Here is a 20,948-nt window from a genome sequence, read left to right on the forward strand (position 1 = left end):
AGGGGGCAATTGCCCAGGGGCCCAGGTGATGTAAAAGGGTCCAGGGGCTCCTGGCTGCTGCCGCTGTAGCATTGACCGGGAGCCCCAGGCCCTTTTAGCTCGCCCGGGCGGGCCAGGCTCCTAGGCCTGCGCGGGGTGGTACCGCGGGCAGCGAAGGCAGCCAGGTGGGCATGTGGAAGCCCTGGCTGTGCCGGAAGAGCGTGCCCAGCAGCGCAACCAGCAGCGCAGCCGGCAGCAGCTCTCTGGGCTCCAGCCAGCACAGGCACAGCACTGCCCAAATGTCAAGCGGACCACGGGCCCATTGATTGTTCTGCCCTGGAGCCCGGAATTGCTGTCGGCCGGCCTGCCTAGTAGCAGGTCTTGTGGCTATCACTGAGCAAGTCCTCCGGGCAGAGCAGCCGGGACATGGGCTGCTGGAAGTGTAGCAGGGTCAGGCAGGGCCCCAGGGTGAGCCCTGGTGCAGGAGCCAGCCCCAAGGCAATGGCAAGGAAGTGTGGTGCTGGCTGCCCCACAGCTCTGTCATGATGGAGGGGGCCACGAGGCCAAACTTGAGTGTGCAGTGGAGCAGCCTCCTCCTCTGCCAATGGTACACACCGTCTGTAACATGCGTACAGCTGTGGGTGCCACTGGCTACAAGGTGGGGAAACTGAAGCACAGGGCAGCACGATGACTTGACTAAAGTTGTGTAGTGTATAAGGATTGGGTAGAATCCCTTTCAGTAGTTTATGAGCCCTCTCATGGTGCTCACTGTCTGTGTTTCAGAAGCCCCCAGAGCCCTGTTGGAGCAGCGGTGTGTATATGGAGTTAGGCGTGTTGCCTATAGTTAGTAAATGCAGTTATTTGTACCTCACTTTGCCATGTGGTTCTTTCATATTATGATGTTGTGTAAAGGGCATACAACACAGCAGTCACAGAGCTGAGACTAGAACCCAGGAGTCCTGGCTCTCCACAGCCAACCACTCGATGACACACTGCACCATCTATCCATAACATATAGCATCATTGCTGGGGAAGATCTCACTTCACTGCCCTTAACAGGGCCAATCCATGCCAGGTTTCATACAAGACCCCGCACCTCTTGGGACACATCTTTGGGGTCCAAGTTCTGCACCGCTTTACAGTGGTGTAAATCTGGAGTGACTTAGCAAAGTCACTGGAGTCACCATGGCTTTACACCAATGTAAGGGCGAGCAGAACTTCTGAGCCCTCTCCAATACAGGCATGGTTGAATGGGTGCTAGCGGGAGGCAGTGTGGTCTAGTGGATAACACCCTGGACTAGAGCTCAGGAGAGCTGGCCTTACCGTTGGCCAGCCGAGTGGTCTTGGACAAGTCACTTCATGGGGATGCTGATTCTGACCTCCTTGGTAAAGCGCTTCGAGATCACAGCTGACAGTCACTGTCAGAGAACAAGATATTGTTATCAGTGCATTGTCCCTTATCGGTGCAGCCAGAGACCATGCCAGCCATACTGTGTATTGTACTTCTCCCCTATGGCAGCCTTGCAGGCCTGATTACAATACAGTCTCTGAAAAAAGGATCCTCTCTGCTGAAAGTGGGGATCTGGCCCATTGACTCCAGTGGAGCGACGCTGATTTACACCAGCTGGGGGTCTGTGCTCAAGCCATTTCTGCTGCAGTGCCCCAGTGTTGCGCTCAGTATTTCAGTGGTGGGAGCTCTGGGGCAGACCAATCTCTAGGGCTCCATCACTATTTTAAACACTGTGTTGTGCAGATCTGTGCTGAGCAAAAGTTTCCCAGTGTGAGCCCAGCCTGCGTTTAGGGGCTAGACCATTCAGCCCTGTGAGTGTGAATCCTGTTCATCGCATAGCAATGCAGAGTTTGAGGAACGCTTTGAGCAGGGGGTTGGACTAGATGACCTCCTGAGGTCCCTTCCAACCCTTATATTCTATGATTCTATTCTGTGGTTTGCCGTGATGGATGAGAGAGACCCATAGATCACCCAGTCCAGTACCCATCTCTGCTCAGACGAAGGTGCAAGGATCCCCTTTACAGACGATTATGGAGCCATGTGCTCATGGGGCAGTCTCGTGCTGACCTGTTACTTAGAGCAGGGTTCTCAACCTTTTACTGTCTGAGGCCCACCCAACATGGTATAAAAACTCCACCGCCCACCTGTGCCACAATAACTGATTTTCTGCATATAAAAGCCAGGGCCAACGTCAGGGGGTAGCAAGCAGGGCAATTGCCTGGGACCCCATACCAAAGCTACATTGCTCAGGCTTCGGCTTCAACCCCAGTTGGCGGAGCTGAGGGCCCCTGGCTTCAGCCCCATGCAGTGGCGCTTTGGCTTTCTGTCCTGGGCTCCAGTGAGTCTAATGCTGGCCCTGCTTGGTGGACCTCCTGAAACCTGCCCCAGATCCCTGGTTGAGAACCACTGAGTTAGAGGGTGAGTTAGAGGAGGGCGTGTAACCCTTTCCAAACGCTTGGTTAGCTTTTCCTCTTTGTCTCAAGAGCCAGGTGACTATCAGGTCCCCTTCTTCAAATCCTGCTCCGTTCTCGACCTCGTGATCTCTTGTGCCAGTGCATCCCGCCAGGCTAATTGTGTGGAAAATATTGCGTCAATTTTCAGTTTGGCACCTTGCAGTTTCATTACAGTGGTAGCTTTTTCTATTCTTCTTCTTCATGCTATTCTATCTAAGTCTCCTCGGAATCTGTCCCCTCATGCGAAAAACATTTTCAGACACTGTCTGTATGAAAGAAGCTGCTGTATTCCAGTGAATGAATATCATGGTTCTGATGTGTCTGGATCTGGCTTTCCAGATAGATGCACACATGGAGACAGCCAGCATACCGATACTGGGACATACGCATTGCTCCCAGAGAGCCTGCTGGACAAGAGATGCCCACCTCCACCCTGGTCGCTAAGGAGCCGCTGGCTGTCATGTCCTCCTCCCAACCCCCTCGTAACAGTCTCCTGAGACAGTCACAGATCCCTGGCTCAGTCACCAGCCGGAAACGCTTGTCACACACTCTGCCGGAGTTCCAGTTAGGGGGCGAGGCTGATTAATTTGCTTACGATTGTGTGTCTGGGGGTTGATGGCTTTGGGAGCCTAATTGCACTGGGGAAAGCGAAGACACAGCGAACCCCCCAGCTCCCTGGAGCTAATGCTCCAGGGCCAGGTCTCATTCTCGACAGCCTCTGGGGATTAACCTTTGGAATGTGCTTCAGCTAGTTTAAGAGCCTCTTGAAGCCGGTCTGCCCAATCAAGGCTCTAGCCAGTTATAGCCCACAGCACTGTAGCTAGCTAGGAAGCTGGCTAGTTAAACAGGTGTTATGGATACGCAGCAAGAGAACAAGTCCAAAGCTGTTATAGAGCAAGGAAGGTACCGCAGGCAGATGTAGCATAGATATGGTGCTATAGGTAGATGCTATAGTTAGACATGCCACTGTAGGTGCGACATATATCCGATACGATGTGTCATACGATAGGGTGATATGATCGATGCAACATATACATGATAAATGTGTCATACACATGATATTATATAATATGATTTGTCACATAATATGGTGATATGATAGGTACAACATATACACGGCATAATGTGTCATATGATCCTCTGATATGAAAGATGCAACATATACCTGCTAGGTGTGACATACATGATAAATGTGACATATACATGATATGACATATCATATACATGACAGATGTGACATACACACAATATGGTGTGTCATATGGTGATGATCTATACATGCCGAGTGTGACACATACGTATTCCAGAATGCTAGATATGACATATGCCTGAAAGATGTGATGTATACATACTCCAGAATGATAAATGCAACATATAGATACTCCAGAATGATGCTGGAGATTATTTAGGGAGACATAGTGCATTGCTGGAGGAGGATTTTTTGCATCTTTCCTCCACACAATTCAAAGCTCTATAATTAATGCATAATAAATACATAAACAAATAATACCATGATGGGTGTGCCTGTGGGGGTGTGAATTTGAGTGTTAACATAGCCAGGATATGTGTCTCCTTGTTTTGGACCCAGTACAGTCTTCCGTCTGTCTCTTCCTAGATTGTTAGCCATCCTGCTCACTTGCTGAGCTGGGTGGGGGAGCATTCATTCAGGGCCGGCTCCAGGCACCAGCTTCTCAAGCAGGTGCTTGGGGCGGCCGTTCTGGACAAAGGCGGCAGTTCCAGGTATTCGGCGGCAATTCGGCGGACGGTCCCTCACTCCGCCTGGGAGTGAAGGAATTGCCGCCGCAGATCGCGATCGCGGCTTTTTTTAGATCGCGATCGCGGCTTTTTGTTTTGTTTTGTTTTTTTTTGTTTTTTTGTTTTTTGTTTTGGCTGCTTGGGGCGGCCAAAACCCTGGAGCCGGCCCTGCATTCATTTCAATTACTTTGCAATCCTGGGTGTTTTTCTCTGGGGGTTTCCCAGGGGCACATCCCTCTGGATCAGTACTACCCCTTTCTTGGGCTTTGGTTTTTATTCACAATGGGAACTCAAAAGGAAACAATGCAAAGCCCAGTTCAAGCCTTGTCCCCTAGCTTAGCTGCTCCTCCTCAGGGCTGCTCAGCCCACACACTAGGACCTCCCTCTCTAGTTAGACATGCCCATCTCACTTATAGCTGCCTGGGTAAAGAGCCAGCCACCTCAGAGAGTTAGAAGAACCTACTTAGGGCCAGATTTACAAAGGTATTTAGACACCTAACAATGCAGAGAGACCCCTGAGCTGCTTGGGCACTTTTGTAAACTCCACTAGGTGTACACCTGCATCCTTTGTAAATCTGGCCCTTACCCCTGTCCCAGCCAAACTCTGATACAGCTCCACCCCCTGAAGCCTCCTTATCCATCATCCTCTCCCATCTTCATCTTCCAGCCAGTCTGGCAAGAGGTTTTCACAAAGGTTGACAGACTGACCCGTACAGGGTCCAGCCCTGGATGCGACTGCAGAGGTGAGAGGCCCCTGACGGATGCTCAGTGCTGACAGCTGCTTGGGGCATGATATCACTGTTAGGGCTGGAGGTGCAGCCAGCTCCTTCGAGAGAGCGAACGTTTGGGGCTGACTGTCTGTGTGTGACTTTAAATGTAATGTCAGGGCCACTTTGGCGTCACTAATCTCGCAGGTGGCTTCATGCCCATCACTTCAGCGCAGAGGGGAGGCCAGCTGGGGAGTTTAGCAGAGTGGAAGGGCAGTAGGCTCTGTGTCTGACTTGCTGTGTCTCTGGGAGTGTGCAACCCAGGGGAGTCAAAATTGGGTCTCCCACTGCTCTGGAGAGTCCCTAATCACCAGGTCTGGGGTATCCTGAAGTGGGCCTTTCTCAGTCTCCCCAGTAAAGTGTTCCACTGGGTATAACTAATTAACTCTACAGTGGGCCACACAGCATGAGAATGACTCTGGAGCCCAGGGCTTAAGGCACCTACCTGGAAGATCCAAGTTAAATCCCCTGCTCCGAGCACCGCTACAGGCTCAGGCCCCGAGGGTACATCTGCGCTACACTGTCAAACCCGCAGCAGCAAGTCTCAGAGCCTGGCTCTACAGATGTGGGCTCATGCTAGGGTGCTAGGAATGGCTGCACTGGCATCGTGACTCGGGCTCTGCTACCCACCCTGTCGACCAGGCTCTGAGCCTCGCTGCCAAGGGTTTGAAAATGCAGCATAAGATACACCTAAAGGCAAAACAGGCAGGGGATTCTGCTGGGGTGTGGTGCCGGCTGGCGTCCGGACTTAGACAGGTGTGCATGTGCTCAGCTGCTGAAATTCAGGCACCCGAAGGACTTTTAACTGTGGAAACGTAGTCACCTCGGAACTTTAGGCACCTCTGGGGCCAGGCAGGAGCTGAGAAGGGGATTGTTAAAGCCACTGGCACGTAAATGTTCAACCTAGGGGCCTAAGGTGGCAGTTAGGTGCTTAAATCCCTCTGTGAATCTAGCCCATGGCCTGTCTGGGCCTCAGCTCCCCATCTGTACAATGGGGCAACAGCTGTGCCCTACCTCCCGTGGTGGTGAGGGTAAATACAGTAACAATTACGAGGTGGCGGGGTCAGATAAGGACCTTAGATCAATGATTTACAATCTTGTGCTGGTAAGAGTATGATAATTAATGGCGGGACACCCGCTCATGGGGCATTTGACACTCGGCCCATCTTTAATGGAAATGATGACTCATTAATCAACTTATCTGCTGTGATTTAATGGGCAGAGCAGGAAGGATGGGGAATCAGGGACCCTGCTTCCATTCCGGACTCTGTCACAGATTTGCTGGGTGGCTTTCAGCAAATCACATTGCCGCTCTGTGCCTCAGTTTCCCCTGTAAAGAGAGGGTGCTAATATTTACCTAGCTGAGGCTGAATGCTTGCTAAGCTCACTCCCCCCTCCCTCCAGACAGGGTATCCCTGTTCTCACCACTCTGTCTGTGTTCTGTGTGTCTATAGTCAGCACTGGCTGGACCCGATTCCTGCTAAGCAAGAAATTGTTACATTAGATGAGGCAGGTTTTTCCTTACGGGAAATAGGATGAAATTCAATAAGGACAAATGCAAAGAACTCCACTTAGGAAGGAACAATCAGTTGCACACATACAAAATGGGAAATGACTGCCTAGGAGTACTGCGGAAAGGGATCTGGGGGTCATAGTGGATCACAAGCTAAATATGAGTCAACAGTGTAATGCTGTTGCAAAAAAAGCAAACATCATTCTGGGATGTATTAGCAGGAGTGTTGTAAGCAAGACACGAGAAGTAATTCTTCCGCTCTACTCTGTGCTGATTAGGCCTCAACTCCAGTATTGTGTCCAGTTCTGGGTGCTACATTTCAGGAAAGATGTGGACAAATTAGAGAAAGTCCAGAGAAGAGCAACAAAAATTATTAAAGGTCTAGAAAACATGACCTATGAGGGAAGATTGAAAAAATTGGGTTTGTTTAGTCTGGAGAAGAGAAGACAGAGGGGACATGAAACAGTTTTCAAGTACGGTACATAAAAGGTTGTTACAAGGAGGAGGGAGAAAAATTGTTCTTCTTAACCTCTGAGGATAGGACAAGAAGCAATGGGCTTAAATTGCAGCAAGGGCGGTTTAGGTTGGACATTAGGAAAAACTTCCTAACTGTCAGGGTGGTTAAGCACTGGAATAAATTGCCTAGGGACGTTGGGAATCGCCATCATTGGGGATTTTTAAGAGCAGGTTGGACAAACACCTGTCAGGGATGGTCTAGATAATACTTAGTCCTGCCATGAGTGTAGGGGACTGGACTAGATGACCTCTCGAGGTCCCTTCCAGTTCTATGATTCTATAAACCTGTCTGCTTCAGGGCATAAAGCAATTACTAGTCACACAGGTCAAGAAGAAGCTTCCTGCATGGGCAGGTTATTCCATAATTATCCACTGGGGTTCTGCCCCCTCCTCTGAAGTAGCTGGTACTGGGCACTGTGGGAAACTGAGGCTAGATGTCCCCCACTCTCTGATCCGCTCTGGCGACTCCTGGTCCAGGGCAGCTCTGTGGAGATCTCAGGGTAGCAGTCACCAGCCAGCACTCTGCACCTGGTGACCCATGGCTCCTGGAATGATCCTAGCGCCCTCCTCAGCAGCCCTGCTGGTCTCTGGAGCATGGTGGGTTCACCTCACACACTTAACTCGTTCGCCTGCTTCCAAGCAAGTCCAAACAAATTATTAAAATGATTTTTAATTATCCTCCCGACTCCTGCGCTGGAGATTTAATTAGTTTGTTTTGACTGTTGCGTGGGTCTTCCCCCCCCCCCCGCCACCACCACCATTTTTTTGGAAGTGTATTTTTAGCCTCAGTTGCCACGGAAACGTAGACACCAGGGCCAAGCCAGTCACAGATGGAGACAACACACGCAATCCACCCCCTCACTTTGTTTCCCCGATTGAGACAGCGCTTTGAGTATTAACTCCTTCCCTGCCCACTGGGTGCAGCCACTGGCTTCTGACCAATGTCCGTCCACATCGGCTGGAGGGTTCGTGCAGAAATCTCTGCTCCCTTGCGTAAGCATCATGAGCGAGGGTGTGTTAGAGCTGTGCTGATCCATAGGGGTGGGAGTCTGGTACGGCTTTTCCCCATCCCCGGGCAGGTCGGCACCTCCTGCCTTTAGGTCTGGGGGGCCCTGGTTCACACTTGTGCTGAACACCACTGGAAGCTCTGTGCTGAGCTATTCTAAGGTGCTGCAGAATTAGGCCTGGCCCAGAGACAGGTGATGGGAATGGTTAGAGACCTACAGAACCACAGAAATGTAGGGCAGACAGGACCTCAAGAGGCCAGCTAGTCTAGCCCCCTGGTGAGGCACAATTATACAGAGGGCTTGAAAAGAAAGGCCTGGTTGCCTTAGTGAGGAGGCAATGAAGAGAGGGCAGGATAAAGGTGTACAGAGAAAGCAGATGGGGAGCAATACATAGCACAGACCAGCAGAGGGATGAAGAACTTACAGGCCATAGACCAGGAAAGTAGGAATGTGTTGAGACCTGGGAGGCGATGGAGAATGGACAAGGCTGTTCCGGGCTGCACAGAAGAAGACTCTTGCAGCAGCATTGAGTGAAGGGCCAGAGAAGATGCTGATGCTAGTCTAGGCTGTGCATGTGGGGGCAGAGGGATGATTTGATCTATCCTTTAGTGAAATCGTCCCACCCTGACTCTGGCAATAACTATGGCACTGTGTCTTGCAGGACCATCAAGGTGGAAGTGTACGACTGGGACCGGGACGGCAGGTAAGGGGGACTCGCTAGAGCTATACAAACCTCAAATCTGCCAGAGCAGCCTAGGCACTGAAGTGCAGTGACTCTATCCAGGGAAGGATCAGGGCCATTGTGCTGCAGCCATTACTCATTCTCTTTGCAGAGAGATGCTTTGTCTGTGATCCCAGTGCAGCAGAGAGGGAAAGACAACAGGAAAAGAGAGGGGACTGAGAAAGAGACAGCAAGGAGGGAAGAAGGAGCTTGAGTGAACTCTGCAGTGGTGGTTCCCCCCAGGACCCTACCCCCACTTAGCAGTATGGGAAGGTTAAGGTGGTCATGGCCCCTTGACACCTGGGCATGACCCCCAGGCTGACAATCCATCACTAGAGCATTTCTCACAGAGCTTCTCTTTCCATGCGCAGCCACGACTTCATTGGGGAGTTCACAACCAGCTATCGGGAGCTGGCCCGCGGGCAAAGCCAGTTCAACGTCTACGAGGTGAGTGCAGACGGGGCACCCCCAGAACCCATCAAGAGGACTAGCCAAGCTCTGGGCAGCCAGGCCGCCACTGTGCTGGGCCACGTCCCTTCCACCAGCCTTGCGTGCTCCCGTGTTGAGAGGCAGTGTAAATCAGGAGTGATTCCTGGGCTAGATCCTCAGCTGGCGTAACCTGGCAAATGTCCAGTAACTCCAGTGGAGCTACGCTGATTTACACCAGCTGAGGGTCTGGCCAGTGGTCACCACCAGCGTGACACCATTGTGAGATCAGGGCTGATGATTGCCTAGTCCCTTGTGCAGTTGTTTGCATCTGTGGAAAGGGAGTGACAATGATGTCAAATGCCACCCAATCGGTTTGCTGTCACACACTGGCTGCCCACCTCGGATGGCCTGGATTCACTGCATGCTGACATCACATGGGAGATGAGTCTAATGGTCTCTCCTAGCTTGGAGAACATCTGACTACAGGGCAAGGACCGTCTTAGTGCTCTGTGTTTGTACAGCACCTAGCACAGTGGGGTCCTGGTCCGTGACTAGGGCGTCTTGGCACTCCGGTAATAATAAATAACAATAATTGCAATAACAAAATCAGCACACGGCTGAGTCCCTGCTCAGGGGATGGCCAGGACTGCCGGTGAGCAGTGACGGGCATCAGAAAGCTGTGTGGGGAACTTGAGACTGGAACAGTGGTGGATCGAGGTGCATCGGCAGAACTGGGTCTGTGGGGAGCCCAAGACTGAAACAGCAGAGGCGAGGGTGCAAGGGCATTGGCAGAGCAGGGGATGGGGGGGCTCAGGGCTGGAACAGAGGGAGGGCAGCTGCTCAGGACTCAGGGCATTGGCAGGAAATTGCTCAGAAATAAAGATGTTTCAAGCCTCCTCATGGAAAAATACTGTATAAAAGCCAATTATTAGACATTTCCCGACAGTAATAAATAATACAAACAAATTGCTACTGTACAACCATAAAGGGATTTTACCATGGATACAAACCCATCTGTGAGTTACTCCGGGATACTCCCATGTTTCTGTTTGCTACTGGGCTCTGCTTGTCATAGCTCCTTGGCTGCAACACCTAATTAAACCTTCCAGGAGGCTGGGGCAGTCTCAGGATCCAGGAGTGCAATGAACTAGCAATGGGAAAGGAGACTAGACACCTCGGTGAGGGTGACCTTGTGGGCTAGATGCTCAGCTGGCATAAAGTGAAGTCAATGGGGCTATGCTGATTTACACCCTCCAGGGACTCTCGCCTAGAAATTTAACCTCGCACTAACTGAAGTCTGGACAATCCCGGTATGTCAGCACCTTGGCCACAGTTTACCCCAAGCGATGTCATCTGGCCAGAACAGAGTGCATGTAGCTGCCTCACCAGTGAACTCATTGGGGTTAGTACTGATGCATTCTGCCTGGTGGGGCCTGGCCGGTGTTTCTCCACATGGCTCACTGGGAGGCGATGCTGGGTCTGGCTGTTTACTGGCACGCCACAGCAAGTAAAACCTGAGGCGTATTTCATGTCAGCTGAGCCAGGGCAACGCTGTGCACAGGTGTAAGTGGAGACACAGAGCAGGGCACAGAGTAACAGTGTGCAGTCTCCAGGCGGCTTTGGCTGCTGTGACTCAGCATCGCTCCGTTGGCTGAGGGCCTCTGTTCTTAAAACTCCCTGTGCAGATGGCAGAGCCGGTGTGTCAGCGATAAGCAAATCCGAGCAACGACCCCATGGCTTTGAATCCCCTGCGTTCTTGCACTGGGTTTCCTCCCCTCTCACAAAGTGCTTTGTGCACTCCCCATGCCTTAACTGTGGCAGCTCCCTTTTAATACCATCTGATGTGACGTTTCTAGGCCAGCTTTCAGCATGGCCGCCTGGGCTCTGACACATTATTAGTGTCCCAGCATGTCCCTTCGCAGGCTTTCAGGGCTCCCTCCAGCAGGAGGAGGGGAGGGAGTGAAGGGGAGGAGTGGGGGAGACTGCGTATAATTTGTTCAAATCATTAATGCCTTTTGTTCCAGATGAATTCCCAAGACCTTATCAAAACGGATCATCATGAAGGGCAGGGGGAAAAGTGATTTCAGATTAGCTCTTTTTGGAGACAGAGCAAAAATGTAAATTTGCTGGCTGGAAAGGCCATGTTCCTGGTTATCACTGAGAGCCTCGGGGAAGCCAGCAGAGCTGCTGGGCTGGGAGAAGACCAGGACTTGCTGGAGAGGGCCAGATGAGCAGTAGGGTCAGGAGATCTGGGCGCTTTCCCCATCCCAGGTGTTGGAAGGACCTGGGCCCTTATGGAGCAGCTGGGTTGTGGAAAGTAGCATGGGCAGCTTTGTCCTGCAGAATTTGGACATTTGAAGAGTGGACTTTCTGGCCAAGCTTTTTCAAAGCGGCCAGTGATTTTGGGCACCCAGCTTGAGATGTCTTAAAGGGACCTGATGTAAGAAAGGGCCCAACACCAGTCCTCTGAAAGTCAGGCCCCTTCAAGGTGTCTCCAAGTTGGGTGCTCAAAAATGGAGGTACCCCAAATCACTAGTCACTTGGCCTCCACGTCTAACAATGTGGACAGTGCTAGTCTAGCCCTGAAGAAGGCTGGCCCAGTGGTCAGGATGCTAGCTGGAGACTGGGTTCAAGTCCCTTTCTCCTCTATGGAATCCTTATGAGATGCTGGGCAAGTCACTTCTCTCTGGGTCTTAGTTCCGCATCTGTAAAATTGGTTTGATAGCCCTGCCCTGCCTCACGGGGGGTTGGAAGGGTAAATATCGTAAAGATTGTGAGGTGCACAGATTCTGTGATAATGGGGCCATGCATGCACTTCGAGAGTGAAATCCCCCTCTGCAGAGAGCCCCCATGGGGCCCGTGCACCGTTTCCATCCTCCATAAGCCCTGCTGGGAGGACTGTAAGTGGTGCCTATGCCTCCAGCTGAACCTCGGCACAGGGTGACTGCTCCCATGGGGCTTGTCCCTCAGCTGCTGTAGATCAGCAAAGCTCAGCTGAGTTCAGCGGGGGCTACCCCAATTCACGCCACATTGCGACTGGACTGTCAGTGCTGAAATCTCTTGATAAATCTTTTCCTAGCATTGGGACCATGCTTTGGGACAGAGAAAGGAAACATTCCCTTTAGTAACAGAAACGTTATGTTCTCTGGCATCCCGAGGGCTGCTCAAGCTAGACGTAAAGAATTGCCTTTGCTGAGAGCTGAATTTGTTGCTTTAGGCTTTTCTGCCTCCATCCTTATCCCTGCTAAGAGATGGCTATATAAAGATCAGAAGCAAGATGGGTTGTTTTTACTTTGCTGATGATAAGTTTTTTGGGAGGGGAGGGGGAAATATCTCAGACTAAAAATAAAGATGAGCATCCAGATAATTTGGAGACTTGTTCTGATGTCCGAATATCTGACGCGATGGATAAAGACAGATAGAAAACACTGAGAACATGTTATCAATCAATCATATGCCCCTCACTTGGAACACTGTATTCAGTTGTGGTTATTCACTCTCCAATAAGATAGAGCAGGAAGAAGACACACTGATAAAAATGGACAACCTCCACCATCACTATTGCTGAGGGACCTATGCCAATGGTGTCATTTGTGCTAGCATAAACAGGCTTCACTTTGTGTCGCAGGTTATTCAGTCTCTTCCATTTCCTTCGTCTTTCAGGTGGTGAATCCCAAAAAGAAAATGAAGAAAAAGAAATACATTAACTCGGGAACAGTAAGTGATCTTATTTTTCTTTGGGATTTAAGCTATCCAGGAAGGCAGGAGATGATTATCCCCGGATGGCGAGTTGCCCAATGGCAAGCTGCCGTGCAGAACCAACCAATCAGAAGCATTCTTTCCCCGACAATATTTCCCCCCCATGTTATGCTTTGATATGAAGGGTCAGAATTTTCTGCCACATCACTAGAAATGTGGAACCACTCAGTCACCAATCAGCTTCTTGTGGACAGATTTCTCTTCTGATCTTATAAGCTAAGGAGGCCTGATCGCTGTCAGATCTTGGATGAGAGACATCCTTCAAAGAGTGAAACTTGTGATTCCTGTTGAATCACCAACCCACTGAAACTAATGGGCCCTCCAGGCAGACATGAAACAAGAGCTGGTTCAAAATGAGGTGGCGGGGAGGATCCATGGTGACAACCAGAAATTCAAATTTCAGAAGATTTCAGCTGAAAACCAAAACATTTAAATTTGGAAATGCTGCCGCAGTGCCTTGTTGGAGCTGGAGCTTGGGCATCTCATACCTCCATCCTCTTCTATGGGCCAGGCTTCTTGGTTGGTATACATCTCCCATGATGCACCACGGTCTCCCCTCTTGGAGAAGGGAAGTGTTACTTGGGCGTCCCTGGTCCTGGGGCATCATGCGAGATGTAGTCCTGCTGGAAAATCCAGCGCATAGAGAAGAATGGAGCATGAAGTGACTGAACTACAACTCCCATGAAGTGCTACAGTATCATTTCAAAATCAGTGTATTTTAGTTCTTAGGGGGATTTTCCAAGGAATGCAGACATTTTCCATGGAATTCAGATATTTTCACCCCAAAAAAATTGTAGGCGAAAACCCAATTTTCCACTGAAAAATAGCTTTGACAGAAAATGTCCGACCAGCCCAACATGACTCACATTGCCAGAGACCAGGGTGGGGAAGTTAACTCCTTCCTTGGGCTGACGGGCAATCGATAGTCTCCAGGGACATCACACTAGCACCTTTCCTCAGCACTCAGCACTGCACCAGTGATCCCTGCTGTCCCGGGCTCTGTGTAACGTGCCACCCTGTCTCTTGGTTCCGAGGTGACGCTGCTCTCATTCACCGTGGAGTCGGAGTACACCTTCCTGGATTACATCAAAGGAGGGTAAGTAGGTTATGGTTTCCTTTCCTAAACAAACGTGATCCTGGTGCTGACCAGCCTGGCTCCAGATGAGGATAGGACCACTGTCTGTTTCAGGACAAGTGAATTGCCCAGTAATGCTGTGTTGGCTTGTGATGATGATGGTGTAGCTACCAAGAAATCCCATTGCAATGTCCAGTGTAAATTCAGGACCCTTCCAGCTAACAAGGACTCTGCCTGAACTTCCCAGAGGGGTGGCAAGCCCTGAGTGGGCAGTACGGTGCCTGGCAAAAACGGATCCAGCCTCTGCTGCTTTCTGATCCTCTTAGGCCCCAGCTACACTAGAAAACTGAGCCACTGTCATGCTGTTGGGAGTAGCTCGCGACCATGAGTGCCTGCCTCAGGGCACGGTCAGAAAACAGGGCGGGCATCCCAAACTTTTGGTATGTTCTATAATTAGATTTCACCCATCCAATAAGAAATGTATACTCCTGGAGTCTTACCATAGAGTCACAGTCGTCTTGCCACCCAGACAAACTGGACTTAGTGATAAACTTACAAGAAAAATCACACAATGTTCAAGTTACTTCCAGTCCCAAGAGACCAGTCACTAACCCCAGATCAATTGGTACCCTAGATTGTACATCAAAGACAATGCCTGTAACCAATCCTGTATTGAACTATCTAAAGGTTTATTAACTAGGAAAAAGAAATAAGAGAGTTATTTACAAGTTAAAGCAAGCAAACATACACAACCAAATGAGTTCACATCTAAATCCTAAAGGTGATAAAGTTGTAGTGATCTGTCAATTCAAACTGTCTTTCAGGGCAGACCCAGAGGTAACCCGTGGGGATCTCTGTCTCAGTTTAGAGTCTCTGGCCCTGTCAGAGTTCAAACAGTGAAGAGAGAGATGGAAAATTTTCCCGTGGCTTTGTTTTATTTCCTTAATTCAGCTTCCAAGTCCACAGGATGAACTTCCTTGGTAGCATTTCCAAAGTGCAGGAGGGCCGCTAACCAATCATTTTTATTGCGATGTTCCTTAAGAGCCCATCTAATTTTAACCTGGGTTCAAAAGTTCAGAGCAAACATTTTCAAAGTTATGAAGCAAAACTTACATATTTCCTTATCGCATGGACTACAGACAGTGCTCGTGAGATTAATGCATATAGCCACTTACAAGCATTTCAGAGTCTAAACACTAACTGCATTCATCTAAACACTAACTGCATTCATAGAAGATTAATACCTATTTTGAGCAAAACTAACATACAGGTGATTAGTTTGCCAGTTCTAAGCTAATGCCTGCAGCCTGGGCAAGTGCTGGCATCTGGCCTGCCAGCATTACACACTGCTTATCAAGGGATCCATCTGATGTGCTATTAAAGTCTCAATCAAGCTTCCTCTAACAGTGCTGAAACTAGTCTGATCCCATCTGCACTAGCAGACCAGCTGCTGGAGGGGCCAATTGCTGATAATAAGCATTGTTGGCAACAGATTGTTTTCCTTATGTCGACTGGGCTCCAGTGACGTCTTTGCTACTGTCCTTAACAATCAGGGAGATGATGGAGGTTGCAGTGCCATCAGCCCAGTGGGATTGCCACACAATGGCCTAGAGAATTCTGGGAGGGGATTCTGGCAGACAGGCTCTGGCCTCAGGATTCAGCACTAGATTGCAAATGCCCCAAGTTCAGATAGGGGTATTGATTTGGGTACATCTCATTAAGGGTGAAATTCACCCCCCTGCAGAGAGCCAGCGGGAGGGCTAGGCTCTGTTGAAAGCCCTCAGATTAGCCACCCAAAGGTGTCAGTCCTTCCCTACAGTGGTAGTGCAGCCCCACCTGGACTCGCACTGTCACCACATGAATAGAAACATGTTGATAAATTGGGGGTGTTTGGTCAGGGAGCAGGAAGGATTAATTGCTGTGGGAAGATTAAAAGAGCCGGCTCCCACCAGCGAATGGCTTCACAGGTTGGAAGGATGTAAAACACCAACTGCCCGGTTCTCATCTCACACCAGTGACTCGGCGTCAGGGGGGGGACGTGTTACTCCTCTGAGACCAGCACAATAAGAGAGAATCAGGCCCCCTGGAGGAAGAGAGGGATGCACAGAGCTGTGGCTAGGAGCAATGTGATGAAATTAAAAGAGGGAATGTTTAGGCTAAATATCAGGATAGTTAATTAACAGTGAGATCTTTGGGCCGATCCCCCCGTGGTGTAACTCAGCATAGCCTCATTGAAGTCTACAGAGCTGCACCCTTTAATACCAGCTGGGGATCTGACCCGTCACAGAGTGTGGGGGAGTCAGGGCCCTGCACCCCTCTTCCTGAGATTCACCGTGACTCTCAGCCAGCCAGTAAAACAGAAGATTTATTAGATGACAGGAACACAGTCCCAAGCAGAGCAGGTAGGTACAACCAGAACCCCTCAATCAAGTCCTTCTGGGGGGTTTAGGGAGCTTAGACCCCCAGCTTGGGGTTCCCTGCGTTGCACCACCCAGCCCAAACTGAAACTAAAAACTCCTCCAGCAGCTTTCTCCCCCGCTCCCCTCTCCTTTGTTCAGTCTCCCGGGCAGAAGGTGTCACTTCTCCCAACCCCCCTCCTGGCTCAGGTTACAGCTCAGGTAGCTTCCTTCAAGAGAAGTCCCCCATCCCCAGTGCAACTTCCCTGCAACATTCCCAGGTCAAATCTGCCCTGTTCCCTGCTCCATCACAGGATCACAGCCCCTTTCTGAGCCTGTAGCATCTGTGTATCAGTGGAAAGAACAGGAGTACTTGTGGCACCTTAGAGACTAACAAATTTATTAGAGCAAATTTGTTAGTCTCTAAGGTGCCACAAGTACTCCTGTTCTTTTTGCAGATACAGACTAACACGGCTGCTGCTCTGAAACCTGTGTATCAGTGGGTTACTAGATGTCAGCAGCATGTTGCAGAGAGGAGAATGTGTTCTAGATGATGGGTAGGAGCACATCAGTACAATGATGGGTATAAGCGACCTGTAGATCTGTTGGACTTCGTAACGATTTGTTAACTGTTTATTAAAATATCTATTGATCATTTATTAACCCTTTATAAACTACTCATATATGGAACCCAAATATAGTGGGTGACCTGGCACTGTCTCACATGGGTGACTCTCCCACTGGAGAACGCCCTGCAGGGAAGGATACAGCCCTGCACTGGCCCCAGGAGATGGGCTGGGTGGCTAATAGGACTTTTCCATCCCTACTTTCTATGACTAGTGCTGGCTTTGCAACAGAGGTTGGCTTGGCTAGGGCATCTGAGAACAACAGCAGTTCCATGGGCTGAGAATGCTGCTCTGTGCAAATGCCCTGGGCACCTAATTTCTTTGCCTTCTGTCCTCTGGCTGGCCTGTTGGGATGGCATGGTGCCTGCTTACAAATTGGTTGGACTGATGGCCAAGGATGCAGAAGCCAGACGGTGATGGGTTGAAGCAGGTGATGCTGCCAGTGCCATCTGTAGTGTGGGCCCCTCCTGGGCAGATTCACTTGTGCTGCAATGGCACCATATGGCTCCTTGCACTTGGGCAGACCTGTTCACACGTAGGTACCCAGAAGGGATACCTGGACAGATGGAGAGAAAGGGGCACAGAGTTTGCAGAGGCTCCTGGCCACCAGTGAGACAGACTCTGTGGCAAGGCCAGGGCCGTAGCAACAAAGAACGTGGCCCCCTCCGAACGGTGGCCCCCTCCGAACATATGTCCGGGCGGGGCCCCTTACAATGCAGAAACTGGAATGTGGTATTTATTTTGCCATTTTTAGGGGCCCCCTTCCTTGCGGGGCCCCCTCCGGTCGGAGGGTACGGAGGGCACTCGCTACGCCTCTGGGCAAGGCAGCAGATTCCTGCAAACCTGGGAGGCCTCCTGGGTGGGCGTTGTGTACAGAGGACTGGCAGAACTATTGTCTGCGGGCTAGGGAGTGTGTGTTCATATTCGGGGCACCTCAGTCCAGGCCTGCAGCACCCTCTGCCTGTGGATCCGGAGGGCACGTGCCTCAGGATGCAGATGAGCGAGTCAGAGGCCTACCTGTCAGGTGTCAGCAGCAGCACCACCTGCGCAGCCCCTTCATGGGAAGCTTTGGCTGTGTTCTTTACACCTGAGCTTCTGCTGCTTTCACCTCCGGCTCCAGACCACAGTCAGCCTGGGGAGAGCCAGGAACTGTCAGCGTAGGTTGTGACTAGCTTGGCCCAGAACCTGGAGAAATGACTTCATACACCCCACTCACCACTAGCCCATAAACAGGAGCTCCCTGTATGCATCAAGGTTGGTCCCGTACAGCTGTGTGGCTAATGGAGAATGCTGTGTGGGAGCCATGACTCCTGGGTTCTAGCCCCCGCTCTGGGAGGGTGGGACATCTAGTGGATAGAGGAGTGGGAGGTAGGACTGCTCTGCTGCTGACTCACTGTATGACCTTGTATGCAGTGTAGCTGTAGCTGCCTCAGTCCCAGGGTATTAGAGAGACACGGTGGGTGAGGTAATATCTGTTATTGGCCCGATGTCTATTGGTGAGAGAGCCCAGCTTTGGGGCTTACATGGAACTCTTCTTCAGGTCTGTATGAGCTTGGGCAAGCCACGCCCCCTCTGTTCCTCAGCTGCTCCATTTTACAGATGAGGATTATGATACTGACCCACTGTGCTGAAAAGGATCTTGTATGAAGTGGGTTTCCTTTCTCCTCTGCCCCCTTCCCCCCTCCCTGTGATTCTCAGGGCAGAACAAAGATTCCCCGCGCGGCTCCGCCGGTGTGATATTGGAAACAGGCAGTGTTACATTTGTACAGACATCGGTGACGTCTGTCACAGCCGTGAGCATCTCCCTTCTGCCCCCAACAACGGGGCTGTTTTGTCACATTAACCATGATTTTTTTTACCTTGTGGCAACTGAGGAGCTCACCGGATTGGTTTCCCGTTCTTGACAACTGGCTGTCTGGGCTCTGCTCTAACTAGAGGGGCTCAGAATGGTTCAGATGCGGTGGCTGATCGCATTACACTCACAGGGATCCCCGATGGGGCTGCTGTCCAGGACTGGCGGGGCGGGGTGGGCTCCCTTGTACAATCTGCTGCACTCCATCGAGGGGAAAGCATTTCCCTGGAATAGATTTGGGGAGGAGAGAAGAAGTGGTGAGTGTAGTGAGGGGGTGTAGGACAAGCTTTGCAAAGGAATAGAGTGTAGGGTGGGGTGTAGGCCAGGCTGTGTGAGGGAATATGGGTGTAGGCTGGGCTGTGGGAGGGAATAAATCCATGGAGGGTAGGTCCATCAATGGCTATTAGCCAGGATGGGCAGGAATGGTGTCCCTAGCCTCTGTTTGCCAGAATCAGGGAATGGGCAACAGGGGATGGATCACTTGATGATTACCTGTTCTGTTCATTCCCTCTGGGGCACCTGGCACTGGCCACTGTCGGAAGACAGGATACTGGGTTAGATGGACCTTTGGTCTGACCCAGTAGGGCCAGTCTTATGTTCTTATGTTAATGAGGCTGTAGGGAGGGGTGTAGGCTGGGCTGTGTGAGGGAATGGGGGTGTAGGCTGGGCTGTGTGAGGGAATGAGGCTGTAGGGAGGGGTATACGCTGGGCTGTGGGAGGGAATGAGGGTGTGAAACAGGCTAGGGAGGGAATGAGGAGTTCACGTGTGTATACTGGGAGGTGCGGGTTGGGGGTGGGTTGTGGCACTGTGGGGAAGTCCATGCAGTAAATGAAATCCAGGTCTGTACAGAAGAGTTTCCTTTTGCATCACTCCCACCAGTCTCACTTGTGAGGCTCTTCGGGGAGGGATGTGCAGGGGGGCTATCAGGAATCGCCATGCTCTCCAGGGACTGGCAAGATGTTTCCAAGGGCACAGCCTAGGCCAGCGCTGGGGGTCCCAGCTCCTCCTCAGGCAGTGCCGTAGATCCCAAGCAGATGAAGTTAGCAAGGCGCAGTGAAGAGCGGACGACCTGCCCCCTCCCGCCCAAGCCAACACAATGCTAAATCCCCACTCTGCTCTCCAGAGCCAGGTGTGCTCCCGTGGCTCCGAGTTGCCATCAAGATGGACTATAAAGAATGGAGAGCCAGGCTTCCGGGGGCCCTGGGACAGCCCAGCGTGTTAGCACTTGCAGAGGCAGCTCCCACGAAGGAGCCAACTTTTCTGTCCTTGAGCTGTGGAAATCTGTGACCACACCACACTGTCTCTGCCCTGCTTCCCCAGACTTCTCCTCACTGCCCTCCTGCCACCAATCCACTCCAAAGAGATGCCAGGTGCATGGACCCATCTCCTGCTTCAATCACACAGAATATCTCCTCCATTTCCATGCATTCAACGTGGGGTGCTCCTCCCCTCAGTGTAATAATACCTAGGAACAGATTCTGCTCTGTTACACTGGTGTAAATCTGGAGTAACTCCCTTGGAGCTACTCTGGATTCCCTTCAGTGTATCTGAGACCAGAGGGCTGGATTCTCAGCTGGTATAGATCAGCATAGTTCCACTGACCTCACTGCATGGATTTAGACCAGCTGAGGATCTGGCCCAGAATTTGGTCGTTAGCATTCATCTAGCCTGTCACCTGTCAAAAACATTGCAGAGACATAAAATTATCCTAGTTTGAAACATCCCAAGCAATGGAGATTCTTTCTCGGGAGGTAATCCTGCAGCAAGATATCATTAAGAAATGTACTCGTCCCCTTACTGCCAGTTACAACCCACCCTTGCACTACCCTAAGCATCAGAATAGCTTCAGCGAAACATAGGAACAGAGGTTGTGTCGGAGCACATAAAACACAGTGCTAAATTTGCCTACTCACCCCCCGTTCCAGCTATGGTGCAAGGGTACCTTGGATTTATGGGCTACTTCTTCAGCTGGTGTTGTAGGAATCTGCATGGAACTTGGAGGGAGGAGCACAGGCTTCAGGAGGTAAGAGTTTGCATGAGGCACCAGGAAGTCAGTCTGTGTGCCCATGGCTGGAATGCTAGCTGCAGT

General features: G+C 50.8%; 1 protein-coding gene across 1 annotated transcript in view; it reads left to right on the forward strand.

Annotated features, from left to right (window-relative positions):
- The window catches only part of LOC113409303 (copine-5), a 130,466-nt gene that overhangs the window by 94,801 nt on the left and 14,717 nt on the right, over positions 1-20,948 (forward strand). The window contains exons 11-14 of the mRNA XM_026663065.1: positions 8,662-8,703; positions 9,093-9,168; positions 12,814-12,867; positions 13,944-14,005. Of these exons, the coding sequence (XP_026518850.1) occupies positions 8,662-8,703; positions 9,093-9,168; positions 12,814-12,867; positions 13,944-14,005 (234 nt within the window). The remainder of the gene's footprint in view (positions 1-8,661; positions 8,704-9,092; positions 9,169-12,813; positions 12,868-13,943; positions 14,006-20,948) is intronic.

This window comes from Terrapene carolina, unplaced genomic scaffold, assembly GCF_002925995.2.
Source record: "Terrapene carolina triunguis isolate 2854851 unplaced genomic scaffold, T_m_triunguis-2.0 Scaffold32200, whole genome shotgun sequence".
NCBI classification, from domain to species: domain Eukaryota; kingdom Metazoa; phylum Chordata; order Testudines; family Emydidae; genus Terrapene; species Terrapene triunguis.